The sequence below is a fragment of the Rhinolophus sinicus genome, linkage group LG07 (assembly GCF_036562045.2).
Source record: "Rhinolophus sinicus isolate RSC01 linkage group LG07, ASM3656204v1, whole genome shotgun sequence".
NCBI classification, from domain to species: Eukaryota; Metazoa; Chordata; class Mammalia; order Chiroptera; family Rhinolophidae; genus Rhinolophus; species Rhinolophus sinicus.
Window position 1 is genome coordinate 103,508,876 of NC_133757.1, and position 12,106 is coordinate 103,520,981.

Here is a 12,106-nt window from a genome sequence, read left to right on the forward strand (position 1 = left end):
TGGATTTCATGAGGAATTAAGAGAATGAGACATTTCCATGAATGAAATTAACAAGCATTGCTTAGATGCAAAGGTTAAGAGGATGAGTTTCCATGAAAATCAGTGACCGTGATACTGCATGAAGGGAAGGAGGACCTAGGGTCTTAGGCAAGTAGGGCAGTTGGAGTCAAGTGATGAGAGAATACAAGGTAAAAAAATGTTATGTTGATGCACTCATTTCTTAGGGAGACATAGAAAGGACAGAAAATACACTTCTACTTTAGCTCTGGTGTAACTACCGTGTTTCCCCAAAAATAAGACCTAGCCAGACCATCAGCTCTGATGTGTCTTTTGGAGCAAAAATTAAGATAAGACCCGGTCTTATTTTACTATAAGACCGTGTCTTATATGATATAATAAATATAATATAATATAATATAATATAATATAATATAATATAATACTGGGTCTTAATATTTTTGTTCCAAAAGATGCATTAGAGCTGATTGTCCAGCTGAGTCTTATTTTTGGGGAAACCTGGTATGTAAAAAACAAAAACCTGAGGCCAGTAGGACTAATTTCCAGGGGCAACAGGCAACCGCTGCTTCCTACCTCATTATTTCCCCCAAAAAAATGAAACGGTGAAGACTTGATCCTGACCGTCCTCTTAGGATCTCTGATCCCAAAGTCTGGATAAGTGACAGAGTAATGGTTTTTCTATGGTGCCGAGTAAGATTTTGAATCTTCATATGTCTGTGCCAATTTGTTAGCTACTTGAGGTTGTGAATGCTTCTCTTACAATTTCAGAGCCTAACTCGTTGGCCATGTGGATTACAAAATAAGAAAACATTAATTTATTGCAACAGAGATTGGTTTAATTGACAAATCTTTTCGAAAGTTTTCTGTGACAGAGCTTACATAAATAAATAATTTTTTTAAAGTGGACTTTTAAACATAAGCTTTTAGTTTGCCTCACAGCTTTTCTACAACAGGGATAGAAAATTCATCTTCCTAATTTGAAACTTTTCACAATCAATTGGAATTTAAATTAGGAACACTGACTGTCCACAATTATCCTTTTAGTACTTCTTGGTGAGCAATATAAATGAAGAATATAAGAGAAAATGGTGTGCTAATTTTAATGTTACTTATCCTAAATACTTTTTCCAAAAAGTCACACGCACAACCTTTTGATAGTTTTAGAGGGATGTAATGTATGAAAGAAAATTCCAATGACATAATATACAAAAAGTTGTTATACACAGAAGAATAAAAATCTATGTTTTGGGGACTATTGCTGTGGGAAGTAGGGCCTGATCTTCATAGACATCTTCTTCATTGAATACCAGGACCCCTTCCAGTTCATCCATACCACTCCATCATCTGTGCCGTGTTTTGCCATGTCCCAGCTGTAATGTCCATTCCAGTAGTATCTGCCATTTGGATTGGCTGCGTGACATCTATTATACCACCATCCACCACCATCCTCTTTAGAACATTGTTTGCTGGGATCTGAATTAACCCTGAAAGGAAATGTTTTGGGGTTATTAGAGCTGCAGTGCTGTCAAGTTAATTCTATGCAAAATACCCACAGAGATGTGCAGTGTGTGGGACTCCTTCCCTCTGGTTTTGTAAGAAAAGTCACACTAATCCACCAAAGGTCTTCTCTGCCCTACAGCAAGAAAGGGAGAGAACAAGGCCTACCGTATTTCCCCGAAAATAAGACCTAGCTGGACAATCAGCTCTAATGCGTCTTTTGGAGCAAAAATTAATATAAGATCCGGTGTATTACATTATTTTACATTACATTACATTACATTACATTATATTATAAAAACCCGGTCTTATATTATAGTAAAATAAGACCAGATCTTATATTAATTTTTGCTCCAAGAGACTCATTAAAGCTGATTGTCCGGCTAGGTCTTATTTTCAGGAAACATGGTAGGTAGCACATTCCCCTTTATTTGTTACTTTGTACTGAAATGATAGCTTTCAGATCCCTTAGTATTAGAGAATCTTGAAAAACAAAATGAAGGTTTTAATATACACATCAGAATATAGAGCTATAGAAATTTAAACACTCATACTCAGAAGGTAAGAGTGCACTAATTCCAGTTCTACCTTTTATAATTGTATGACTTTGAGTAAGTTGCTTACTCTCTGTCTAAACTTCATCTGTAAAATAAGAAAAATAACAGCAACCTTACAGTTGAAATGCTTTAGAATAGTGGCTGACACCCAGAAACTACCCAAGAAATTAACAATGTTAGCTATCATTCAGGATCCCAAGTAATAACATTAGTGGTGGCTTTTACAGCAGGAGGGAAGAACACAGCACATACCAGCCATCATTGTCTCTGTCGTACGTGCTGAAGAACATGCCGTTGTGAATGGTCATGGTCCGGTTTTCTCCCACCAGCTGAGAAGCTCCTTCCATGAGGGCATTGCCAGCTGTTCCCTTATAGTCTTTCAAAGAGACCTGGTATTTGTCGTCCTCCTTCTGTACAGTGAATCCTCCATAGCGTGCCTTCACCTTATCCCCTTTCCAATCCTCCATCTCAACCAAAAGTTCTGTGGCTCCCATCTTGGTAAGCTGACTAATTTTGTCATTTCCAAGCCAATACTCACCTAAAGGAAAAATAAAATAAAATCTCACTAATAATAAAACCTTCAAAAACTAAAAACTGCCTTTCTTCTCTTATAGTGAGCTTTCACACTCTTTTCGTAACCCTTTAAACTCTTAAAAACAGACCCCTGACACTATGTTTTCTAAAATGGAAAAAAATACATTTTAAATAGAATGATTATATTTTGTACTCTTAGTTTTTACCTAGTAGGCCACAGTATTTTTTCTCATTCTCATTGGTTGCAATATTTCCAAATCCTTTTTTATATGGATTCCATTTCCTGCCAAAGTCAACACTACCATCTTGACGGTTCTGAATTACTGTCCATCCTTTAGTTGAAAGAAAGAAAAACAGTACATATTAACCAATAAAAATGTCACTTCGAGGAAAATGTCTGACCTCTTCTTCTATTTAATTTATTTTATGCCCACCTATATTTAGTGGGCCAAAATACCTATAATAAGGAAATAAATATGAGAGGAAAACTAAAGATCTTGGGAAACTTCAAGTGCTTTCTCTTACCCTAAACTGTGAATTTTAGATATTTTATAACTTTCAAAATATCAGATTGACTTCCAAATCAAATGGATCATTGTTAGTTATGCTAAAGCTAGGTTTTATTTCTGGGCATTTTATGGTATCAAAATAATTACAGAAAAACAGGTCAAGAGTTATGTATTAAATACTTACCTCCACCTTCTGTGTTCATATCACAGTATACTCTATATGGTTCGACAGAGCTGAGAGGCTGAATGAGATACATTTCAGATGTTTCGCCTCCATTTCTAACAATTTCCTCACATTCTGAAACCACAAAATAATATGATACATTCAGGGAACTACAACACAATTACTTGGTCTATTGTCATCAATTTTATAAGATAACTGATTACATAGGTTACTAAGGAATGTTTTATTTTAGACGTTTGCAAATATTTTATAGAAATTGAATCTTCCTTTTACTGAAAATCAAATTCAGTTTTGAGTTCTATCTGCCAAGAGAATGAAAAAGCCCTTGTCCATCTTTTGTGCACTGGGATATCCATAAACTGCCAGAACCCATGGGATGAAGAAACTTCTACATATATTCATTGTTCTGCCATCGATTCAAGCAAGGGTATACATTACATACATGGAGCTACCACCATCATTACACTATACCCTGCTCATCAAAAACAAGTAAATACATTAGGCTACGTCAGAACACAGCATACTAAAGACATCTTCATGATGTGCTATAATGTCATTAGGATCTGTGGGGGGGGAAATCCACTGGACTTTTTCTAGTTCTCTGTTTTTTTAGAGAGTGTGGGTTCTTGTAGAACCCTTCAGAAATATGTTTAACAGTTACCTTTGCCAGAAACCACAGGAATATTGCAAGTGACAGTGCATGGGGTGCGGCAGTAGTCCATCTGAGCTGAGACATCAGATTCCAATTTTTGTATTTTGCTTCTTAAGTTTTCCAGGATTGAACGAAGTACACGAAGATTAGTTGGGATATTACTGTTCACAGTCTCATCTATATATAATTGGTGACTTTCCAGCTCTGAGGTGTAGTCATCTACTACATTTTCATTATCTGGAAAATGGAATTATGTAGAAATGGTTAGCATTTTCTCCCAATACAAAAAAACTAAATATATTCAAACACACGAGTGTGATTTTGAATTTCTGAGAATAAACTAGTGGACACTGAGCTACCATCAGGCAGTTATGATATGCAGTTTTACTTAGGGAAAATTATTTGGCACATGGCATATACAAATTAACATGAATCTAGCTACTATATTAGTAATTTACCTTAGGTATAAGCTAAAAATTATGCCTAATAATAAATACAATAGGTTATTTATTTATTTGGTGAAGAAAAGAGGAGAAAGTAGTATTTAGAACTTCCATTTCAGAAGTTCAACATCTTATGGAGTGGATACACTTAATTTATTTATCCATCTCACGTAAGTATAGCAGAGCCTTAAAATTTACAACAGAGTTATCATTATTCCTTTGAAAAAAAATGTTTAAATTAGAGTATGCTACTCTCTCAGAAGCCTATACCAGACTCACTCACTAGCTGATTCCTAACCACAGAGCCAAATAGCACTCAATTCAGATCTCAGGTTTCAAAGGTTAGGTGTCATTATTTGCAATATAATTGAGCACATTGTGGATTTCCCTGTTATATTCAAAACCTCAAATGTTAAACCTATAAATGCTAGATTTTCACTATGTGACTATTGTCTTCTGAGTTACAAGTTTCTTACAGAAGAAAAATAAGAACTTAACAAAAATTTTCATAGAAAATCATCCTTACTGGTGCCAGATGGGCAATAAGAGTTGATTGTGCGTATCTGACAAGTTGCACATGAAGGTGCCTAAGTGAAGACCTTAGGGGGTCTCAGGCCCTTAATACTGAAAGAGTGTGAATGCTATTTAGGCTAATCTAGAAATGTTAATCTTTTTATAGTCGTGCATTTCCATGGCGTCGAACAGTCCTGGGAGATTGTATAACAGAATCAAACAGAAAACACAAGGACATCTACCTCGTACTTGCTTCTCCCTCTTTTGCCACATGTCTTTTAACATAGTCATTTCCTGAAAGGTGGTAGAAGAGATCCTGGAAACAGAGTCCACATTACTATTTAACTCTTCGATATTCTTTTTGACTGGTCTTTCATGATTTACCAAAGTCTCTTGCAACTGACACCCTGTAGGACATAACACTCCCTGCAAACAAATAAAACAGCAGCCATTAGATGAAGAATTGGAGTTATGGATATTTGTGAAAATAGCAGACAGTGAAAATTCAATGATATTGTTAGCCAACATAAAAGCTTGCCTTTTGATTTTCTTTATGTAAGACCAGAAATTCTAGAGTCTTCATATTTCCATTAAGATGAAAAACACTCCTTGCCACAGAATAAATGTAATTAGGCTATGAAAAGTTTACCACCTGAACAAATGAAGTAGGTGAAATACGAAGGTAAAGACAACAGCCTCATGTGTCCTCATTTGCAATCTTGAGTCCAGATCAAAGCATACTACAAAGGAATCCCTAACCAAAGGCCCAATAAGTATATGTTTTTTATTTATTTCCCAAATAAACAAACCAAATAACCTCAATGGCAACATGGGTCAAGGCAACTTTAGGAAGCCATGATGAATAGAGGCTTTCTCTGCATGGGAGACCCACAACTTAATGAAACATGGAGGCACTCACCAGGTCTGGGTCAGCATGAAGACAGCCCCCAGCATCCGGGGCTTTTCTTTCCACTTTCCTCTGGTTGGCAGCTACTTTGGCAGGACGAGCCCGATAGCCACCTCCACTGACGGGAGGTGGGGCAGGTCTCAGGATGGGAGCCTCTTCCCTCTTCTTGTCAAAGGGTCGATGACCACGGGCATCCAAAGTGGTCTTTAGAGAACCAGAGAGAAATAAAATGTAGAGTGTTATAGAAGATTTGAGATGTAACTATTCCAACACCCTCATTTTATAATTTAAGTTATCACATGACTGATGATTTGCTTAAGGTCCATCGACTGGCTAGCTGTTGATGGTAAATCAACAGGTTACTTAGGTCTCTTCAGTAACAGTAGAAAGAAAAACTGCACAAAAAGCTATTGTACCTCACGTAGTTTTTAAAAAGAGGCTGTAAAATAAAACTGCTTCGGATTAGGAATATTAATGACCTCAGATTCCTGAAACCTATACATAGGGATACACAAAATAGTAAGAAATCTGTACTGTCAGGACAAATAAATATTCTCGAGCTACTTGGATTACTAAATTCCTATAATTATTGTTAATTATTTCCCCATTTTCAGTTTTTATAAATCAATTAATTTGCCTAACTCCTGTCTAATAGCATCCAAGGCAATACCAATTTATTGCAAGTGAAATTTACTTAGGATTTATTTGTAATAAGACACCCCTTGACTCTAACATGTTTGAAAATGAACAAGGCACTCTGGACCCAGACGGCTTGGCTTGACCCTGCCACTCACTAGCTACAAGATCTTGGGCAAGATACTTTATCTGTGCCTGTTTTCTTATCTATAAAGCACGGATAATAACAGTATCGGCTGTATAAGATGTTTGTAAGGATTAAATGATTTACTGCATATGACACCCTCAGAAGAGTACCTGGCACATAGTAAGTTTTCATTATTATTTTTATTTCAATCACACATAATAGATATATAGTTTAAGCAGTTTTTCCACTACTAATCCCAATCTTATTCTTATCTTCTGTCAACAAACGTATGTTTAAACCATTCTTATGAAACTTCCTACGTGATTTCTTTATCAAATGCCATGATTTCCTCATACTTAAAATAATTCTCAAGGTATGTGCATTGTGATTAAAATTGTCTGCTAACAAATGATATTACACTAAAAGATAATGAAGTGGAAAATATGCAGTGCATTATAAAAGGGATGGCTTGAATTAACTATGTTGTCATATGGTCTTTGTCAGTAATTACACCCTTTGGGGATTAATGACAAATTAACAAATGACTTGATTTGAAGCAGAGAATAAGCTTTTCAGCTATAGTATTTTGTGAGCCTACAAGTCATCCAATGACTCTATTTGGAATTTTACTGTCATTTATTAAGTTATAATATTTAATATTTAGTGGGAGGGTGCTGGGCTTTAAACCCAGACAGGTTGGTGGTACCTGATTCCCCGGCTTAACTTCTGAACTTAAACTATAGTATCTGTTATGTGTGCTTGCCATAAAAATAATAATGTGTGAAGATTTGGGGGAAATACACACATTTCATTTCGAAGATATGGTCACAGCCATAGCTGGTCTGTTCTAAAAGGAATTTTATAAAATGTAATTCATCTGTGTAGTACAAATCAAATTATTACAGAAGAAAAATATTTTCTTTTTATTTCAGAGTGCTATTAGAGAGGTGGCATTGATTGTCTAGCTTTATGAGAGAAAAAATGAAAAAGATATTTTGAAATTATTTGGGTATTTAGGTTTATGAAGACCACTTATTGAAATAACTAAAACTGGAAAATGTATTTTGAAGCCTAAACTAGTAAACTGTCTTTGTAGGGGTTCATTTGTGAGCAGGAATGTAAAAGTGCTCAGTCAAGTATTTTGCAAACATTTATCTTTACACATTCTTGACATTTTTATATACCTAATTCAATTAACCAGACAACAATTTTTTATATGCATAGTTTGATAATAAAATCACTTAGGTTCCCTTCAAATTCAACAATTGATTCAAAATGAATCACTTCATTTAAACATATTGTAGATTTTTATTTCTAGTCTGATGATACTATATCATATACAAGAAATTTGATCATGATTCATTTGATACTAAAATTAAAATTCTTTACATATTCATTTCCCTAAATGAATTTCTGTATTTTTGATATCTTCAAACCAATAGTAATAAATCAGCAAAGATAGTACTTGAGGAAAAACTGTTCTGTAAATGAATAAATTAAACGGGGCTATGTGTTTCATAATTATTAATAATAATAATAAATGCTACCTATGATTTAAATTGTCTCATTTGAAAAAAATATTTCATTTTCTATCACTGCACTTGATCTATTCCGCTTTTAGATTTATTTAGTTTATAATTCTCATTCATACATAACCAGTAATTTCAGGACCTATCTATGAAACTCCTTCACCAAAGAGACACCTAGCTGTCACAGTTTTTCTTCTTTTAAAATACTGTTCTTTCATTATTTTATAGTCTATAAAATTTTCAGACTTTTGTCCTTATAACTGTAATAACATATTGCTAGAACTAATTGAAAATGACAGTACTTGGGATAACAAGCCAGAAAAATGCATCTTACCTTAGATACAACATCTTCATCCTGGGAAAATAAAAGTGATAAACCAGAAAACAAGAAATTATTATTTGTTTTTATATAAGCAATTCTATGTAACATTCTTTAAAAAAAAGTGGGTCCCTGAGATTAACAATTCCATTTCAGAACTAAACTCAATGTTCATTTCATTAAAATATTCACATACGACTTTGATTCTATTTTATATTAATAGTATTAGTGATCGTATAAAAATTTTTTAAAAGTCACCTCATTTTCGTAGTCACTGAGATCTTGGGACTGAACTATAAAAACACACAATAGTAGCAGTAATAGATGTTTCATGATTTAAATTTTTTGGAAGTTCCAAAAAGATGTCCTTTGCTCATGGACTTAACTGAGAGATCTTCAATCCTATATATACCTGAATCCTCTGTTAGGTATGACTTTAGAAATGGTTACCTTCCTTGGTTAATATTTAATTTTTTGGCTCACTTGCTGGCTGGATCATTTTATCCCTTAAGCAACATCTTCCCAGCAGGACTTATTTACTTGTCATACAGCTATTCTCTGTTGGCCGAATTTAGAAACACCAAAGTTCTTTAATTCATTTAATTGAACAATGTGATGGGAAATTAGGAAATTCCTAAAAGAGGTGTGTAGCACATTTCCTGTAAATTAATGTGGATGCTGCCCAGGTTCACAAAGAATGTGAGAGGAAAAAACTATTTTTAATTCAAGCACAAAAAATTGAAGCTACACTCAAGTCATCCACTAACATTTTGAGCTCACTGAAGGTATACCATAAATGCTTCTGTTCTTGAGGCAATCAGCTTTATTTTAATAATCTAAGCATGGTTTTATTTTAATGATGACAGATTCTTGCTGATTTTAAACCACTATTATATATCAATTTTACCTCAATAAAAATGAAAATACCTCAATAAAAATAAAATAAAAAGACTATGTTAAGAAAACTAAAACAATCTTTTTCTTTGGACGTCACATTATCATATTATTACCTCATTTTCAAACACTCAACATTTTATCAACTAGCAATAGAACCATTATTTAATTTCCAGATGTTTGTTATTTTTTAAAGTTTCGTCTAGCATATTATAGTTTCTTGTACAACGTTACAATGAAAACTGCTTTACACTCCCACTTTTTTTCTACTCTGACTGGTATTCTTGCCATCATCATTAGGAAGATGGAAGGAAACTACTGGAATGTACGTTCCATATGAGCAAAGACTTAACATTCATTCTACAAATAGTTCTCGAGGGTTTCCTATGTGACAGGTCATGTGCCAGGGGACAGGGATTGACTGGTGAGTAAGATAGATGTAGTAAGCATTCGATAAAAATTATACAATGAATAGTTCACTAGCCTGCCTTGATACATGCCTGAGAGGCCCAGCTCTGATAATCATTTGTCTGATTTAATTCCTGAAACCATCGTTTCATACAGATGGTGAAACTAAGGCTAAATGAGGTTAAGTAAACAACCCAAGGCAAACAGGTAGTAAGTGCTAGTACCAGGAATTGACCCAGCTCTGTCTGATCCTATAGTTCATGCACTGTGCCTATTACACCATATTGCCCAACAAAATACAAACATTATAAAGAATTTACTGGTATCTTTTCAGTTTGTTGTTGTTGTGGACAGCCCATTGTCTTGGGCTTATAGTGTCCCAGACTGGCACATTCACTCTTAGCCTTTATTTTCACTTACGTTTTCATTCTGCTATAACTGTGGGTGTGATATGCATGTCTGTGTGAGAAGCATGGACGACGCAATGATAATAGCTATGAGGTGTTTTTTTAAATTCTAGTTCTTGTTAGATATTTTTTCCTATAGAATTCTAAACTGCTACACTAACACACTAAAGTGCCTAATATTACAAAGTAAATTACCGTATTTTGAAAGAGAATGACTATATTTGCAGAGATTTTGCTTACTAAAATACATAATTTCTTTAAAACCTTGATGCCATTGGTGGAGGAGGAAGGGAGTACTATTTGTTCAGTTATGTTTTCAGGTCAATGTACAGTGTTCTTCATATTCAGGGATATCGTTACAGAAGTCAAGGGCAGTAAATCAGTGACAGAGAAAACATCATTTGGCCTGTCCAGCAGCTCTCTGGCATGAAGGGCAGATTTGCGGGCACCAACTGTCAATGCGCTTGTTGTTGATACTTTTACATTTCATGTCAGGGTTAATAACGCTTGACCCTCCTCCTTTCCTGTCCAAGAGATTCAGACTTGCTCCAGGAAGGAAATCTTAGCTCATTCATCTTAGCCTCATTTGAATTAAGTAAATAGATAGGATGGCACCAAGCAGGGGCCTAGATCACCCCATGTTCCATTGAAACAAAAATTGGCCTGCTTTGTGTGTTCCGTTCTTCCTCAATTACCTGTGAATCACCCATTCTTACTTTTGAAATCTATCCTGTTCCCTCCTTTCTCCTTTATCCAAAATGACGTATGTACACAATGTTGCCTCACTGTCTTTGGGAATTTTCATGCTTTTGTGAATTCCCTCTGTGCATGTATTAACACTGATTTTCCCATTAATCTGTCTCTGATAATTTGATTATTAGCACAGCTAAAATAATTTAAAGATGGGAGGAAAAGTATGATTTTTTTTAGCACTTACAAGGGGAAGACAGAAAATGCAAACTACTTAAGACAATATGTACTGAGCCTAAGACAGGAAAAGGTGAGGCTTTAAGGACGTCCCTTAGGGACCTAACTTATTTCAGAGGGAAAAGGGAAAACAAAAGGGTTTTGAACTTGACTTGTCATTTAAGTGACTGTATGGTATATTTTATACACCTGGAACATGGAAGGTATTTGATAAATATATGTTGAACAAGGATTGAATGTATGAATGAGTGAATGACTGAACAAATAAAATACCGATTCTCTTTTCAAAATAGGCATAGCTTTTGAGAAACTATACTAAGTCATTATTAGTCTCTGTGTGTGTTTTTCCTGTTTCATCCTGAGCTACAGTTTGAAAACCACTACTTAAGGGGAAATTAATACTGAAGAGTTGGAGGCCCGCTTGAACCAGAGCTTTGATGGGCCTGAAACTAGTGTAATGGTGACAGCTGTAACTGGTTAGCTGTCTGTGATGGGAAAGCATGCTGCAGAGAAGAGTAGGGCGTGGCTCTGTCTTTTGAGGCCAGTCTCCCTCTATTGACTTGGAAGATGACAGTTTGCTTTTCTTAAGGGAGCTGAGACAGAGCATGGCAATATGGAAAAATAGGATATTTTCTTCTTCAACCCAATGCTGATAACAAGAGCTGGAGAAGAGACAGAGATGCTCTTCTGCTTCTGTCATATTGGGACTCAAAATGACAAGGGATGTAATGAACACCTGTTGGAGTGCTACTCCCTTCTCATAGAATGACCCCTAAAATGCAGGCATAGTCCTGTTAGTCTTGTGATATCCTGACTCTCTAGCCACAGATGACTGAGCTAGGAGTAGAACCCTTACCTAAGTCAGCCCTATCAGCTTCTCTCACCCAATTTAATTTAATTTAATGTTTGCAATGGAAATAAGCAGAGAATCAGGCCAATTAGCCTGGTAGATGGATCATATCAGCATTCTAGAGGGAAAGGCTCCAAACTCCAGCAGCAGAAATAATCAAAACTTCTAAACTTGATCATTTGATTCTTCTGTCAA

At 35.2% G+C, this 12,106-nt stretch overlaps 1 protein-coding gene across 1 annotated transcript; it reads right to left on the minus strand.

The window, feature by feature from the left end:
• Window positions 1-832: 832 nt before the first annotated feature.
• On the minus strand, window positions 833-8,839 carry FGB (fibrinogen beta chain). The gene is made up of 9 exons (XM_019733251.2): window positions 8,684-8,839; window positions 8,441-8,461; window positions 5,827-6,018; window positions 5,150-5,333; window positions 3,961-4,188; window positions 3,300-3,413; window positions 2,813-2,938; window positions 2,325-2,610; window positions 833-1,502 (listed from the first exon to the last, which is right to left on the minus strand). The coding sequence occupies exons 1-9, from the start codon at window positions 8,756-8,758 to the stop codon at window positions 1,271-1,273; spliced, it is 1,458 nt and encodes a 485-aa protein (XP_019588810.1). The 5' UTR covers window positions 8,759-8,839; the 3' UTR covers window positions 833-1,270.
• Between the last annotated feature and the right edge of the window lie 3,267 nt (window positions 8,840-12,106).

Coding starts and splice junctions, on each gene's coding strand:
- FGB (XM_019733251.2), bottom strand. CDS start 8,758: ATGAAACATCTATTACTGCTACTATTGTGTGTTTTTATAGTTCAGTCC. Junction 4,189..5,149: donor GAGGGAGAAGCAAGTACGAG/GTAGATGTCCTT, acceptor TCCATTTTCCAG/ATAATGAAAATGTAGTAGAT. Junction 1,503..2,324: donor GACAGAGACAATGATGGCTG/GTATGTGCTGTG, acceptor ATTTCCTTTCAG/GGTTAATTCAGATCCCAGCA.